Below are 15,375 nucleotides of genomic sequence, written 5' to 3' on the forward strand. Positions count from 1 at the left end.
GTTTGATATGTGGCTATTAAGAGATTTATCAATCAGTGGACGTATTCTGTTATCTAAAAGTGAAGGGTTATCCCGGCTGGTCTATACAGCTATGGTATTGGATGTTCCACCCAAAAAAATTAAACAGATTGACACGAAAATTTTCAACTTTATTTGGAAAAATAAACCCCACCAATTGAAACGAACAGTACTGTGTAACCCATACTGTCAAGGGGGCTTAAATGCATTGGATTTCAACACTTCTAACACAATTTTTAAAATAAATTGGCTAAAGAGATATTTGCAAGGAGTAAGTAAATTATGGTACATTATACCAGAGCTTATTTTCAAGAAGGTCGGGGAAATTAAATTTATTTTAAATTGTAACTATAGTGTTGACAAACTTCCTGTCAATCTGGCCAATTTCCACAAACAAGTTTTACTTTCTTGGATATCAGTTTATAAACATAACTTCTCGCCACACAAATGTCTGATTTGGAATAATCAAAATATTCGATATAAGAATAAATCTTTGTTTGTTAAGAGATGGTTTGACCAAAATATAATGTTTTTGACACAGTTGTTGAATGAAAATGGACACTTGTATAGTTATTCTGAGTTCTTAAGTATGTATTCCCAATTACACCGAAAGAATTTGCCATAATATTTGACGCTATACCTGCAGGACTGTTGATGTTATTAAGAGGTGATAATAGACCACAGCAAAATGTTCATTTTGAAGAAAAATTTATGTTAGATGGTGTTGATTTAAAGCAGAAGTAAGTGATATATTTGTGTTAATATAAGTCTTAAATAGTTATATCTTCCGACAGCAATCACTTACATAGAGTGTTTGGTCCGAATCACGGGTCTCTCAGTCCCTCTGCTCTGCTCTGAGCCGAAGAGAAAACATTTATCGTATCCTACAGTTTTTATCCAATGAGGAGAGAGAACGGCATGCAGGGCTGTGTGTGCAGCCAAGGAACGCCGTGAATGTGGTGACGTAGGGACGAGGACTGTTATGGTGCGTTCAAGGAAACTCGTATTTTTCTGACCGTGAAGTGGTACCAGTTCGATCTGGTACGAGTTCACCGGTCGGAAGTTACGAGTGGCCGTTATAGTGACTTTCACCGGTAAAACAGGTCGGAAAAACACGAGTGGGTTGCCTGAAACGCTACAAAGTCGTAAGTTGTGACTTGAAGCTGTAATTTACTATTTCAAAAGCCTGCCTGGAACGCAGCATTAGCGAAAACGACCGGACCACTTACTTCTGCTTTAACAGATAAAAAATGCACCAATAGACATTTGAGGAAACTTTTCCAAGAAATTAATATTCCAGCAGCTAAATTGTTGTGGAACTCAAAATTTGCAGACATAGATATAAATTGGAACTCAGTATGGACTTCAAGTAACAAATACTGTGTCACAAACAAAATTAAGGAAGTTTCTTTTAAAATTATACACTCAATTTACCCTGTTAATCAGGCCATCTCTAAATTTAAAAATATTAATATCCACTGTACTTTTTGTGAACAGGAGGAGGAAAATATTTGTCATCTTTTTTTTGAATGTCGCTATACTCATTTGTTTTGGATAGAACTAGAAAACATGTTTGAATGTTTGACAGGCATCAAGATTAAACTAAAAAAAAAAAGATATAATTCTTATTTATGATGAAAAAAAAACTTAAGGGAAAGGAATTGTTTTTGTTGAATCTTTTTATTTTACAAGGAAAATATTATATCCATAAAAGTAAATGGTCATCCAAAAAACCATATTTTTATGAGTTTAAAATAGAAACAAGATATTACATGCAGTTATTACAAAATATGAAAGACAGAAAAGCTATAAAAACCTTAGAATATTATAAATTATTGCAAACAACTATTTAATAATACCTACAATATATGTATTGTATTATTACGTTATGTAGTAATGTAGTATGTGTGATATATGATATATATATATAGTATATATGTATGATATAGTATATGTATATATATATGTATATATATATATGTATATGTATATATATATATATATATATATATATATTTTTTTTTTTTAAATATATAGCCTAATGATATAGTGTTGGTACCCCTTTCAGTGTATATATGTATATATTTTTTGTTTGTCTATTCATTGTATGTTTAATGTCTGAACATTTGTATGTTTGTATATATAAATGTTTAATAAGAAATTTTTTTTAAAAAGTAGGCCTATGTGTCACTTTTATAAGTCGTCATGAGGGCTTAACGTAGCCAGGCTAGCGCCGCCTACTGGTTCCGGCAAATTTCATTTGCCTCAACCATGTAGTCAGGAAACTAGCTCCGTCCGCTCCAATCAGCGAACAGACGGGTAAGTGAAGGCGATGACGTTGAACTCAAGCGCTCAAGATTAACCTATAGCTTAACCGGTGTATAGCACACGTGACCACCAAGCAGCAGCGATTAGTTGAAGCAAATGTAAGCAACCGCCTCCCGGAAGCAAACGAATCCCTATGGCTCGTGTTCAGACGCTACATGAAATGTAATGAAATAAGCGGCTGATGCATCAGGCTAGGCTTAACGTGCTGCAAACGAGGAACCCCCATGCAAATGAGCGCACTGGAAAGAGAGTTGTCACAACAGAACTCTGGACGCGGAACCGAAGCGCAGCGCCCTGGAGCGGAGGCAGTTTCAGATCGGCGCACATGTTAACCGGTCTGCCTGGTCGCACATCTCGCGCTTGCCCTGAAGTGCAAAACACAACGGCAAATCAGACAACAACGGCAAAAGAGAAAACACAACACAAAAAGAGAAAACACAACGCAAAAAGAGAAAACACAACACAAAAAGAGAAAACACTACACAAAAAGAGAAAACACAACGGCAAAAGAGAAAACACAACACAAAAAGAGAAAACACTACACAAAAAGAGAAAACACAATGGCAAAAGAGAAAACACAACACAAAAAGAGAAAACACAACGGCAAATCAGAAAACACAACAACAAAACAGAAAACACAACGGCAAATCAGAAAACACAAAAGCAAAACATTTTGGGCAATACATAGCGGCCTCTGTGCTAGTCCCGCTTGCGATACTTTTTTTCCTACTATGGCCACGCCAAGACCCGCCCTCTGATTGGCTGCCTCTGCAAGGCTAAGCCTATACCTGCATCTTACCCTAACCTTAACCACTCCCTTCACACGCCTAAACCAACCGTCTTTGCCTAAACCAGCCCGAGGGTACCTACCTTTTCCGGTTTGGTTAATGTCGTTGTGTTTTCTCTTTCTGTGTTGTGTTTTCTCTTTTGCTTTTGTGTTTTCTGATTTGCCGTTGTGTTTTCTCTTTTTGTGTTGTGTTTTCTCTTTTTGTGTTGTGTTTGTGTTGTGTTTTCTTTTTGTGTTGTGTTTTCTCTTTTGCCGTTGTGTTTTCTCTTTTTGTGTTGTGTTTTCTCTTTTTGTGTTGTGTTTTCTCTTTTTGTGTTGTGTTTTCTCTGTTTGTGTTGTGTTTTCTCTTTTGCCGTTGTGTTTTCTCTTTTTGTGTTGTGTTTTCTCTTTTGCCGTTGTTGTCTGATTTGCCGTTGTGTTTTGCACTTCAGGGCCACCACAGTATTGAGCCCCCTAGGCCACCGTACAAATCTCTTGCTGAACTGAACCCTTCTCCTGCTGCTGCTGACAGGCGATGCTGCTGTAAGTACACGACTGCCCTCTGCTGGTGTCCAAACCAAAGAGCCACATTTACTGTAAAGTGCTGAGTACCCGCATCAATCCTGTCTGCTCAAAAATTATCTATTGTAATTTACACGCATTGATTGTTTTTTTAGCCATATAAAGTTTGACCAGTTCGTCATTCATTCCCAAGAATAGGCTATGGCTGTTCGAGTGTCACACACTGACATAAACAATATCAAAGCAGCATTCTTCAGAATAGACCATTAATCACTGATTTCAACGTGACAGGTAGTCCTAAACGATTGTTATCAGCAGATACTAAGCCAATGACTGCGCAGACAGTCATCGTGGAGTTGAAAAAAATAAACACATAGGAAATTGGATGTTGTCACATCATCAAACTCGGAGAACTTGTGTTGGGTGGGGCTTCTGATATGCGAGTCATGACATCACCTCTTACTAAATGAAACATGAGTCCCTCTACTTTGATGATGTCACTGCTGTGAAATGTACCGACAGGTGGCTCTTTAGTGGAATATTTTCGCACCAGCTGTTTGACAGTATTGTGAAAGCTCCAGCTCCAATCAGCCAAGATCCAAAGGAAGCAGAAGTCGAGTTTCATCTTGTGTAATCTCGTGTGGTTTGTTGTGGACGCGGTGGTTTCTGTCGTGGCTGAGTCTGCTGCTTCACTGTGGTGCAACACTTTTTTTGTTTCAGCGGACACACCTTTCCACGCCCCCTAAACAAGCGACAATTACAGCTGAGACAGATATAAGGGAGTTTCCTGCCGCCATGGAGCGCATTATCTGTGGGACAGCACAGGTGTCAGACAGCACGGAAACATGTTATGGACAACACTCTTACTTGCTAGTGGACTGCTTATACTAATTATCCTTTACTCCACTCGTAGAAGGTAAAGACATTTATCAGTATGTTGATTTTTGCAGCTAAGATTAATTGAAATAATTTAATTGATATTAATTAAATATATTGATGAATGGTATGGGGTATAATTATCCAGCATGGTTTTTTAAACAACTATATACAACAAAAGGGAGTATTACTGTTGTTACTGTGGGTCTGTGGTGCATGTGTTTTCAGCTTCTGAAAAAAAAGTAAACGCTAAACTTGTTGTTTGAGATCTGTGAATAAATGAGACACAGATAAAGCAACTCTGTCACAGTGTTGTTGAATGTTAAGGGATTTCTTTATATCCATCAGACAGGAAAATGAGCCACCTCTGGACAAAGGCGTCATTCCATGGTTGGGGCATGCTCTTGAGTTTGGAAAAGATGCTGCAAAGTTTTTGGCCAGAATGAAAGAAAAACACGGGGATATCTTCACGGTAAGTTTTGATAAAGATTGTCTGGCTGTGATCTACAAAAAAAAAGGCAATGTGAGAAGCTGTTTTGAGTATGAGGAAAATAATTTGACTATCAAATACAGTAAACATGGAATTTTTTTTAAGGACAGGACAGGAGTCTTTGTTTTCTTGCATACACTAAACCAGGGTTTTCATGTCCAAAGAGGTTCATTATGTCCGTGTTCTAATAGTTAAATTAAAGTGTCACCTGATGTTGATATGATGTGTCTTATCAGCTGACGTTTTCATGTAACTGCAACAATATAGTTATTTTAAAAGGACATCAATAGTCATGAAAAATGTAATCTGAATTCTGCAGAGAAGCAAACCTCTTATTTGTCCAATGCAGGATAGAATCTCTAGCATTAACCCAACTATTACATTGTGCTTCAAGTTAAAAGACATTTTTAAAGATACAGGAACTCTAATAAGATTGATAACAGAATATTTGAAAATGATGTCGCTGCAGGTCCGTGTTGCCGGTCTTTACGTGACAGTTCTGTTGGACCCAAACTCTTTTGATGCCGTGACGAATGACACAGTGTCCTTGGACTTCACCCGCACCAGAAACCAGCTCCTGAAAAGGATCTTCGGTCTGCAGATGCCAAGCATCGAGCCTACTGCAGCCAGGAGATGGATGGAACAGTAATTAAAGCATCTTTTTAAACTTAAACAGCAAAATACTGTTCTTATGTCAAGTTAACATTGTAAATTTTAATATACGGCTTGCTTTGCATTTCCTCAGTCACTTCCAAGGACTTCAGCTGTCCAGTCTCAGCAGCTCCATGAACATTAACCTTCAGAGCATTCTCCTGGAGGACCAGACCGGCTCTGGCTCTTCGCAGTGGAGAGAGGACGGACTTTTTAGTCTGTGTTACAGCTGGCTCTTCAGGTAACACACGGCATGATACAATTACTGTAAGTACATGACATCAGTATTCATATCACTAGAAATATTTTCTTAACCCTATTATTTTTTCCCAGGGCTGGATACCTGACACTGTTTGAGAGGAGAGACAATGTTGCCGCAGTCTACAAAGAGTTCCGCAAGTTTGACAGCCTCCTCACCAAACTGGCTCGCTGCTCACTCAAGCGAGGTGCGTTGCACAATAGTAAAAGTGAAATTGTGTCACACACTGTATTGTATGTGTAATGTAATGTATTTCTTTGATTTCTTTATGTCTTTATGGTGCAGTAAGATATTAATGAAGTTGTGTTGGGTTTCAAATAGGAGAGGAGAGCGAAACAGCCAACTCATCACGACAGCAACTGTTGGAGCTGCTGTCCCCCAGCCGGCTGGGCGGGGGGTCCGAGTCGGGGTCCGAGTCGGGCTCCTGGCAGCACAGCTACCATCACTTCCTGCAGGGCGAAGGGGTAGATGCAGAAATGCAGAACAGAGCGTTGCTGTTGCAGCTGTGGACCACACAGGTGAGATCTGGTTCATTGTCTGAGTCACTGACTCTTTCTCATGTAGGCTACATACAAACCACAAGCACACTGAATGGTTCCAAAACATATACACACACACACACACACACACACACACACACACACACACTCCACACCCAGACTGCATGCCTGAATTCCACTCCATGGTGCTCAGCCTGCAAACAATGGATAAGTGAGTTACCTGCCTCAACCTGCAGCACGCAGCGCAGTTTTGCCGGATGGAATCACATGTATCGGGTTTCCATGACACCTCAGTCCATGTTCACAGTACAGGTTTACTGTCTTAGTCAGCTGAAGCTACTTCCTCTATTCCTTGCGTCACAGTTTTTGGGTACTCAACCTTGACAAAACGGTCGTCTGAGTCAGACACACCTCCCCTGAAGATATTATCTGGATAAAATTTAGTTTCGCACAATATATTTAGAATATATATTCCTATGTAGCCTACCTACAGCCATTAGCTCTTTAATTTTTCTGCAAATGGTAGATGAACTGCCAGACAAATTAATTTCCCTTTGGGGATAAATAAAGTAATTCTCCTTCTTAATCTTATTCTTACTGTTCTTAAAGGGATTGTTCAACATTTTGGTAAATTGGCCCATTGCCATAATCCGAGTAGGTCTGTTACCTTTAATTTTCAGTGCAAGCTATTTACACAATCCAACAACTCCAAGTTGTCGTGGACAAGTTGTGACCTGCACATTCACCACGCTATGAAATAATTGTTGTTGTTTTCGAGGCAAATGCAGAGACTGCTTGGTAAAAAACTGTCGCCGACGGGAATGCGCATCAGCGGTTTTGCATGAATTTGCCTAAAACAACTCTGTCTCATATATCGTTCTGTTATTATCTCATAGCGTGGTGAATGTGCAGGTCACAACTTGTGCACCAGAGTGTTTTGGAGTTGTTGGATTGTGTATTTGATGAATTTGATGAGGGAAACCAAGAAATCCCATATGCCTCCATAGCATAGCTCTGGGCAGCTCACGGCTCTGCTCTGCCGTTCTAAAAACAGCTTGCACCGAGAATTAAAGGTAACAAACTTACTGTTAAAACTATAAGGATTATGGCAATGGGCTAATTTGCCAAAATGTTGAACTATCCCTTTAAAAGTCAATACTTTTCTCTACGACTCCACCTTGGGTAGATCACTAACTCTAATCTCACCCGTGAACAAAGCCTCTTGTTTACATAATCTTTCTTCATTTAGTTGGAAGTGGCTGCAGTGGACAAAGTTTCCAGTGTGAGTAATATTGACACAGTTGTGAACACAGTGCAGATAAGTGTGGAGCAACATGGTGTCATTGCTCAGTGCTGCCAGGTGGGGGAGATAGCAAGCTGGCTTTTGTTTTTTTTGTATCTTCATGTCTGCTGTTCATTCTATGCTACATTTTAGATGTAGCAGTTTTACCCCTCAGTTAACCAGCTGCTCTCGTTTGAACAATGACTGTTCACCCGTGCAGTAAACGTGCAGTATTTAAAGAGAAAAAAAAAAGAAACACCCCCGTCCGTCCTGGCCCATCCGTAGGCTCTCTCTGCTGCTCTGCTGCTTTTCTGAAAGGCCGCTGGTCCTCCAGCGTGTTTGTTTGTGCTGTGTGTTATCATGTCTGCTGGGACACCGGAGCACACGGTCTCAGCCTGGGACGGAAACTAGAGCACCACTGCAGAGAATAGAGGGATTAGACATGAGACTAGTGAGAGGTACCACAGTGATTATGGCTTATATGTGTGTTAAAGCTGCACTGAGGTATTGCAGAGTAAAGTACAATTGAAGGATTTCTCTAAAGCCACCTCTACAGGAGCTACTGTACAGCTCACAGCTGCTGTCATCTTCCTCTGTATAAACAATCAATGCTATTGACTGAACCATATGTAGACTGTTATTGATTTATTAGACATTTTCCTTGCAGGAGGAAAGGTGATTCAGTATGTTGTAGTGTTGGTACGCTCTCACCGCCCCCACACACTTATTTGCATATAAAAAGCATCGCCGATCACATGAGGAAATTAACTTTGTAGAAAATAAGACAGACTTGCTGCCACGTTGGTGTTTAGTAAGTCTTGCAGTCAGTGTAATAAACAGCTGCCAGTAAATCAACTAATATAACCAGAAGAATGAGTTTGACATTTTGGATGCTAATTAAAAAAGTTGCAGAGGGTTAGATAAGAAGACTAACATCCCCTTCCGGACTGCATGCTGTAGCTGGCTCAGCATGAAGACTGGAATCACAGGGAAACAGATAGCAGCTAACAAAATCTGCACCTGTTTACCTAATTAACCTTCCTCTTGTTATCTTTCTGATATCATCTCTTGTGATATCGGGTCGGTTTTGACCTGTGTCTTAAATCAGCTGTAAAACACACTAAAAACATTTTTTTTTTCATCCCATTTGTTTCTCATCTCTTGGTTACGTTGTTAGGCTTCCTTATCCATGAAAAGCTTGGTTTTGCACTTCTAATTTCACTTTTAACTTGTTCTTACTGTATCGTTATAACTGGGTCAAAATTTAGCCTAACACCACAAATATCATACTTTTAACCAAAGCATTTTTGAATTTTGTAAAAAAAAAATAAAATGGTGACCCGAACATAAGAACATCAGATGAGCAAACACACATAAACATCATGACATCAGGGGATCCGAGCACTTTCTTGTGCAAATATGTGAATTTGTGTCATAAAGACTATTTCTCATGCTAATAATTATAATAACTTCACCAGCAACCAAGGCCAAGTGAAAAACCAAACCACAGTAACTACACATTTAGCCTTGACATTCAAATTCTATCAGCCTTCTCATTATCTCTCCAAGCTAATATCGAATCATGCTGTAAAACTCCCCATACTGCAGCTGATAGCGTACCCAGAATAATATAACTTGAGGCATTGGATGTGATCTAAACATCTAAAGAGAGCAGAAAGACAATGTGACGCGCCTCTAATCGCTTTTGGGTATTTGCCCCGGCTGTCAATGGAGAGCTAACCTGAGATGTGCAGAGGTAAGAAGAACAACTCCCTTAACCCACAGCAATTACCTCCTGACAGGCTCAGGTGTCTCTCCCTAAGAGGCTGACAGCAGTGTCTTACAAAACCTGGATTGATTCACCGTCTCCTGCTTTTATCAGTCATGTTCAGACGGCAGGATCACAGAGGAACCGTCGGCATTATCTAAACAAAACATATACTGTATGCAAGTGTGTGCTTAGTCGGGTGTGTTTTTCTTTCCAGTGCAACGCCGGACCTGCTGCCTTCTGGCTCCTGGGCTTCCTGCTCACTCACCCCGAGGCCATGGAGGCCGTTAAGTCAGAGATCAGATGCCTTACTCACCGGGACGCTTCCCTCCAGCATCCCCCCATCAGCACACTGGGAGCGCACAGCACACCTGTGTTTGGTAGGTAACAGCTGGTAGCTGCCTTGTCAACCAGTCACCTGAGCTCCTGCACCTCCAGGTTCAGCCACTTCAACGAGATGGAAAAACAAAGGCTCATTTGACTTGTCTGAAATAATGAGATAAGCACGGGGTTGGGGGCCCAAACAGTGACAGGGACAATAAAAGTTTGACCTTTGATTCAATGAAATAATGATCGCCTTCCTCATATCATGAACAAATGTTTGCACATCCCCAAATTACGCCCGAGGGCGCTGCTGATTTAACTCGCTCTGACACCCCCGTGACATCATCCTCTCTGCTGTCCTTTCCGTTGTGCAGATAGCGTCCTGAGCGAGACCCTCCGGCTCACTGCCGCCGTCATGATCAACAGGGAGGCGGTGCAGGACAAGGTCCTACGCATGGCCGACGGACAGGAGTACCATCTGAGAAAGGGGGACAGGGTGTGTCTGTTCCCCTTCCTCAGTCCTCAGATGGACCCAGAGATACACCAAGACCCTCAGGTACTCGTCCCAAGTGTACACCACAACCGACAGAATACATTATGCATACATGCCAATTAAACAGCTACGAGAAAGAAAGATCGATTCCCAAAGTTGATTTCTTCTATATGTTTTCCTCATTTTTCTCTGGCCTCTTCTCCACAGATCTTCAAATACGATCGATTCTTAAATGAAGATACTACAGTGAAGGATAAATTCTACAAGAAGGAAAAAAGACTGAAGTACTACACCATGCCCTGGGGTGCAGGGAGAAGCATGTGCGTCGGGAAAGAGTTTGCTGTCAAAGCCGTTAAACAGTGAGTGCAAAAATTGCAAAAGCAAAAAAATAAAATAAAATAAAATAATCCTTTTCCATGATGTACATTAAGTTTTAAAATGATGCATTCATGATCAAAGTATTTCCTGCAATTTCATCCCAATTACCAAACCAGACCAGCAAAATCCATCTCCACATAATATCCCTACATTATCATTTCAGTGTTTGCTTTCATGTCCTCTATCATCATTAGCAACAGGCTGTAATATAGTAATGGCCTCTGCTCTGTGGTGATGTGAATGAAAGAGGACTGTCAGCTGGGAGAATATATTTGTCAGACATCATATCCAGTTACAGAGGTTAAAGGTCAATCCTTGTACTCCGCAACACACAAAAAAGAAGGGGGTGGTTATTTAATACTGTTGTTATTTTTAGACACGCTGCTCTTTTTATCTGATATATTTATTTACTGGATGTGATTATCTGTCACACAACAATTTATGGATTTAACTGGATCTGATGTGAAACCTTTGCAGGCTCAGTGATACAGATATGAGTCTCTCTCTCCCTCTCTCTAACACACACACAAACACACGTCTTCTAAACTGCATTACCCTTTGTGTCCCTAGATTTGTGTTCTTGCTGTTGACCCATCTCGACATGGAGATGTGTGACCCTGAGGCCAAACTGCCACCGGTTGATCCCAGCCGCTATGGCTTTGGGATACTCCAGCCAGATGGAGATCTGCAGGTTCGATACCGACTGAAGAGGACCCCACATCATATGTGATTCAACAATTTGATTACAAATTGTTGATTGATAACACTTTTTTGTCAAATGTACTGTAGGTCTGTCACTATTTATTCAATGTTTTATTTACTGAGTGCACCTATAAATATGATATTTAACTGTGTTGTGTAAATAATATTATGTGTAAATAATATTTTTAATAAAAAAAAAAAAGAAAAAGTCTTTTAACTTGACATTTCTCATTCTTGATAAGCTATAAATGACCTCAGAGCTTTTGGACTACACAGCTTAATATTTCTTGGCCTGAGCAAAATGTGGAATACAAAATGACATTATCAGCTGCAGTGTAGAGCTATATGCTCTTGCCAAGTTTATCTTAATTAGAGGAGACAGGAAAATGGAAGAGGAGTCATTTAATTGTCCACATACATGCGTACATTTAGGCCTACTCCAGTACTACCTGAGGTTCTTGGTTGTTTCCATTTCATTCCACTTTATATCTTGTGTTTTTAGACTGAAATATTGTAGTTTCCCTCCCAGTTTATTTGTTTTAGATTAAGATTTTAAATGGAGGCTTAGAAATTACAATGTATTGTTAAAAATAGGCTTTCGGTTTATGACCACTTACAAAAAACTAAAGAGCTACACACACATGCAGCTGTTTTCGTGTACATCATTACATGTTGCTTTTATCACACAATGCAGCCCATACTATAACCCCCTCCCTCCATCGTGCTCATACAGAGTCTTTTTTTCCCCCCTTTTTTAATGATCCAGCCAGGCGTCGATGCCTGGTGCTGAAAGAGTTAACGAGATGTGGAAGAGGGCGCTGAGCTGCCATGGATCCACCTTCGGAGAGATGCGGCGCCTCCTCACACAGCTGACTGGGAACACAGGTAGTCCTGTCCGACCGACCGACCGACCGGCTCCCCGTCATACTTGTTGATCTTCGGGGGCGAAACAACTGGGCGATAATGCGGAGCGGCGGAGCGGAGGGTAGGCAGTAGAAGGCAGTAGATCGTGCTAGGGGATGGGGGGCATCCCTCTGCCATGTCGGAGGCAGAGGAGGGGGAAATGGATTGGCTTAAAATCCTGGCAATTGTAAACCAATAACGGCGCCTCCTTTTTTCCCTTTTTTTTTTATGCTCCTGCTTCATCTGTGTTTGTGCCAGCGGATTGATTGTCCACAGAGCGGTATGTGCCGGTTTGATTCAGCGCAGCATCACAACTCACCACGGTATTTTTTTTTCTTTTTAAAGCTTGTTTGCATCTGTGGACATATGTTGATATGTAACCTGTAATAGATGATCAATGGCATGTAGGGCTACTCCGCTGCGTTAAACCTGCACCAATATGGAGCCTGCGAGCAGCATAAGGAGCGCTTGGCGATGGGAGGATTTGCATTGACAATATTGCTGTTTTACATGATGAAAACATGATCTGACTGAGCTTATAAGGATTCTCAGTTTGGCTGCGCAGAGGAGTAGGCTGCAGTGTGTAGGCTGCACGGGAGGGAAGGAGGTTTGTTTTTGTGCTTCGTTTCATGCTTTTTTTTCTCTACAATTTCCTTTTTTTTAGCGCCACATCCACAACCCGACATAACAGCATCATCAGGTCTATACATTGTCTGTTAATGTCTCTGTTTCCTTTAGGTTGCTGTGCTGTGAGAAATGTGCTTATTGGGGTTTATTGTGTTTGTGAAGTATTAGAAACTTTGTGTGACAGTGATCAACGATCACATCTGCAGGCCTGAGGTGTTGCTGGGCTCATGCGCTCTAATCAGACACACTGAACAAAAATAACACTGTAGCCTACTAGAAAAAAAAACCAGTGAGATGTGCAGCTTGTGCCACGTCTGCGGTCGTTTATCCTTAAAAAGATGTTTAGATCCTCGGTCGTGGGGTGAGAAGGGAGAGATGTAGGCTAAAATCCAACCCCCATGGGTGCTCGTCGTGATTCAGGGAGTGAACAGTGAACAGTGCTTCCTGGTGTTTCAGCACCATTAGACTGGACAGCGCTTCACAGTCATCACTGTGGTGTCCTGCATCCCCACCCACAGAACTGCACGGCCATCAAATGAGCAAAGAGCACCCAAAAGGCTGGGGGAGACTGCACACACACACACACACACACACACACACACACACACACACACACACACACACACATACACACCAATAGGGGTAAGAGGGGACCTGTCAGGCCAAGCTGCCAAGAGGGGTCTTATGTTTCTGCTTATTTTGAAAAACCAAAAATGGAATATAAAATTGACTTTTAAGGTGTTTTACCACAATATTACTGAAAATGTGACTTTTAATTATTTTTAAAGAAATTGCCAAGAGGGGACTTGGATCTCTGAGCGACATTTACCTATCAAAGAGTGGACCTCCACATACTGCAGTGGAGCTGTCTGCACCATTCATTCACCTAACGACCCATTCACCTAATGAGTCTTTGTTTACAACAATGACTTTCTCAGTTTCTTTCAAGAATGGATAATATAACTTGAGAGTTATCATTACTTATTTTAAAGTCTCTGTAATACAAATTATATATATATATAAATAATCATGGCCACATTTGAGAGTAAATATTTTTTATTGAATTGCATGCAATTCAGAAGTAACATGGCTGCATGCACTAATATCAAGTTCTGCAGTATAAGCAACAACATTTACTTAAAACCAGCTTTAATTAATGAATTCCTTTTTTCTTAACAAAGATAATTTGCTTGTCTGTCTTTACTCATCCATAAATGTGTTGCCTCTGTCATTCTTAGCAGTCCAAGAGGGGACCTACTATCATCTCAATTTTAAATAGTCAAAATGCTCCATACATCTGGTTTCAACCAATTACAGTAATAGGAAATACATTAGTATGTAATATGTATGAATAAGAAAGAAATAAGCAAAAGTGATCATTCTTAAGATAATGTTTTTCATCAAAACTTAACACAAACATTTCTAATAAAGTAGCACCAATAATGTTGTCATTATTTTTAAATGTAGGGTGCACTACTGCAACACACATTTCTACAGTCTATTAATTTTTCCCCTACAAGAGTTTTATACTCCTTGACTGCATTGTTGTTATAGGAAAAATATTTGAATTAAACCTCAGGGTTTTAGGTCACATTTAATGTACTTGCATCATGAATCTGTATTTATGAGGATGTATTTTATGTACTGTTTTACATTACAGAAAAAGGTCCACACTTGGTTTATATGGAATGACAGGGGTCCACTGTTGGTTGGTGCATAATGATACAAGTGCCCACTTAGTTAGCATGAAGTGAAATACACACTCCATCATGTATGAATAAGAAAGAAATAAGCAAAAGTGATCATCCGTAAGAGAAATTTCTCATCAAAACTTAACACAAACATTTCTAATAAAGTAGCACCAATAATGTTGTCATTATTTTTAAATGTAGGGTGTACTACTGCAACACACATATCTACAGTCTATTAATTTTTCCCCTACAAGAGTTTTATACTCCTTGACTGCATTGTTGTTATAGGAAAAATATTTGAATTAAACCAAGGGTTTTAGGTCACATTTAATGTACTTGCATCATGAATCTGTATTTATGAGGATGTATTTTATTTACTGTTTTACATTACAGAAAAAGGTCCACACTTGGTTTATATGGAATGACAGGGGTCCACAGTTGGTTGGGGCATAATGACACAAGCTCCCACTGAGATAGCATGGAGCGACATACACACTCCAGCATGGGTGGATAAGCAGAAATGAGAGAAATTGCGAAGTTTTAAGATACATTTTTAATCTAAATTTAATACAAACATTTGTAACTATTAATACACACACGCACAAACACATGCAAACACACATATTTAAACTAAAGTAGCACTGGTGAAGTTGTCATTGTAGTTTTTTTAAAACATGGGATGTACTGTGAAAACTCAATGGCAACCTATCAAGATACTTAAGGGAATATTTCAGTTATTGACATTTATGGCTCAACAATAAAACCTGTATGGGAAAATAAAGGAGGCGCTGGGGGGT

General features: G+C 40.1%; 2 protein-coding genes across 3 annotated transcripts in view; both read left to right on the plus strand.

The window, feature by feature from the left end:
* Nucleotides 1–4,221: 4,221 nt before the first annotated feature.
* On the plus strand, nt 4,222–11,771 carry ptgis (prostaglandin I2 (prostacyclin) synthase). Of its 2 annotated transcripts, none has more exons than XM_085777198.1 (10): nt 4,222–4,550; nt 4,859–4,982; nt 5,470–5,645; nt 5,746–5,892; nt 5,985–6,097; nt 6,232–6,428; nt 9,678–9,840; nt 10,159–10,340; nt 10,485–10,636; nt 11,226–11,771. In XM_085777198.1, exons 1-10 carry the CDS (start codon nt 4,480–4,482, stop codon nt 11,383–11,385), a joined length of 1,485 nt encoding a protein of 494 aa, XP_085633324.1. In that variant the 5' UTR covers nt 4,222–4,479; the 3' UTR covers nt 11,386–11,771. The 2 variants fall into 2 exon arrangements, with proteins under 2 accessions (XP_085633324.1, XP_085633325.1); XM_085777199.1 differs by having other exon boundaries at nt 4,411–4,550; nt 6,235–6,428; nt 11,226–11,520.
* A 610-nt stretch (nt 11,772–12,381) lies between these two features.
* Nucleotides 12,382–15,375, plus strand: part of kcnb1 (potassium voltage-gated channel, Shab-related subfamily, member 1) — a 64,032-nt gene continuing 61,038 nt past the window's right edge. The window contains exon 1 of the mRNA XM_085777212.1: nt 12,382–12,583. The gene's annotated coding sequence lies outside the window, so the exon portion shown is untranslated. The remainder of the gene's footprint in view (nt 12,584–15,375) is intronic.

This window comes from Trachurus japonicus, chromosome 5 (assembly GCF_045865225.1).
Source record: "Trachurus japonicus isolate A0001 chromosome 5, Traja_1.0".
NCBI classification, from domain to species: Eukaryota; Metazoa; Chordata; class Actinopteri; order Carangiformes; family Carangidae; genus Trachurus; species Trachurus japonicus.

Excerpts from the sequence above, each read along its gene's own strand:
- ptgis (XM_085777198.1), top strand. The coding sequence starts at position 4,480 with ATGTTATGGACAACACTCTTACTTGCTAGTGGACTGCTTATACTAATT. Across the intron at positions 6,098-6,231 it reads TCGCTGCTCACTCAAGCGAG|GAGAGGAGAGCGAAACAGCC; the intron begins GTGCGTTGCACA and ends GGTTTCAAATAG. Across the intron at positions 9,841-10,158 it reads GCACAGCACACCTGTGTTTG|ATAGCGTCCTGAGCGAGACC; the intron begins GTAGGTAACAGC and ends TCCGTTGTGCAG.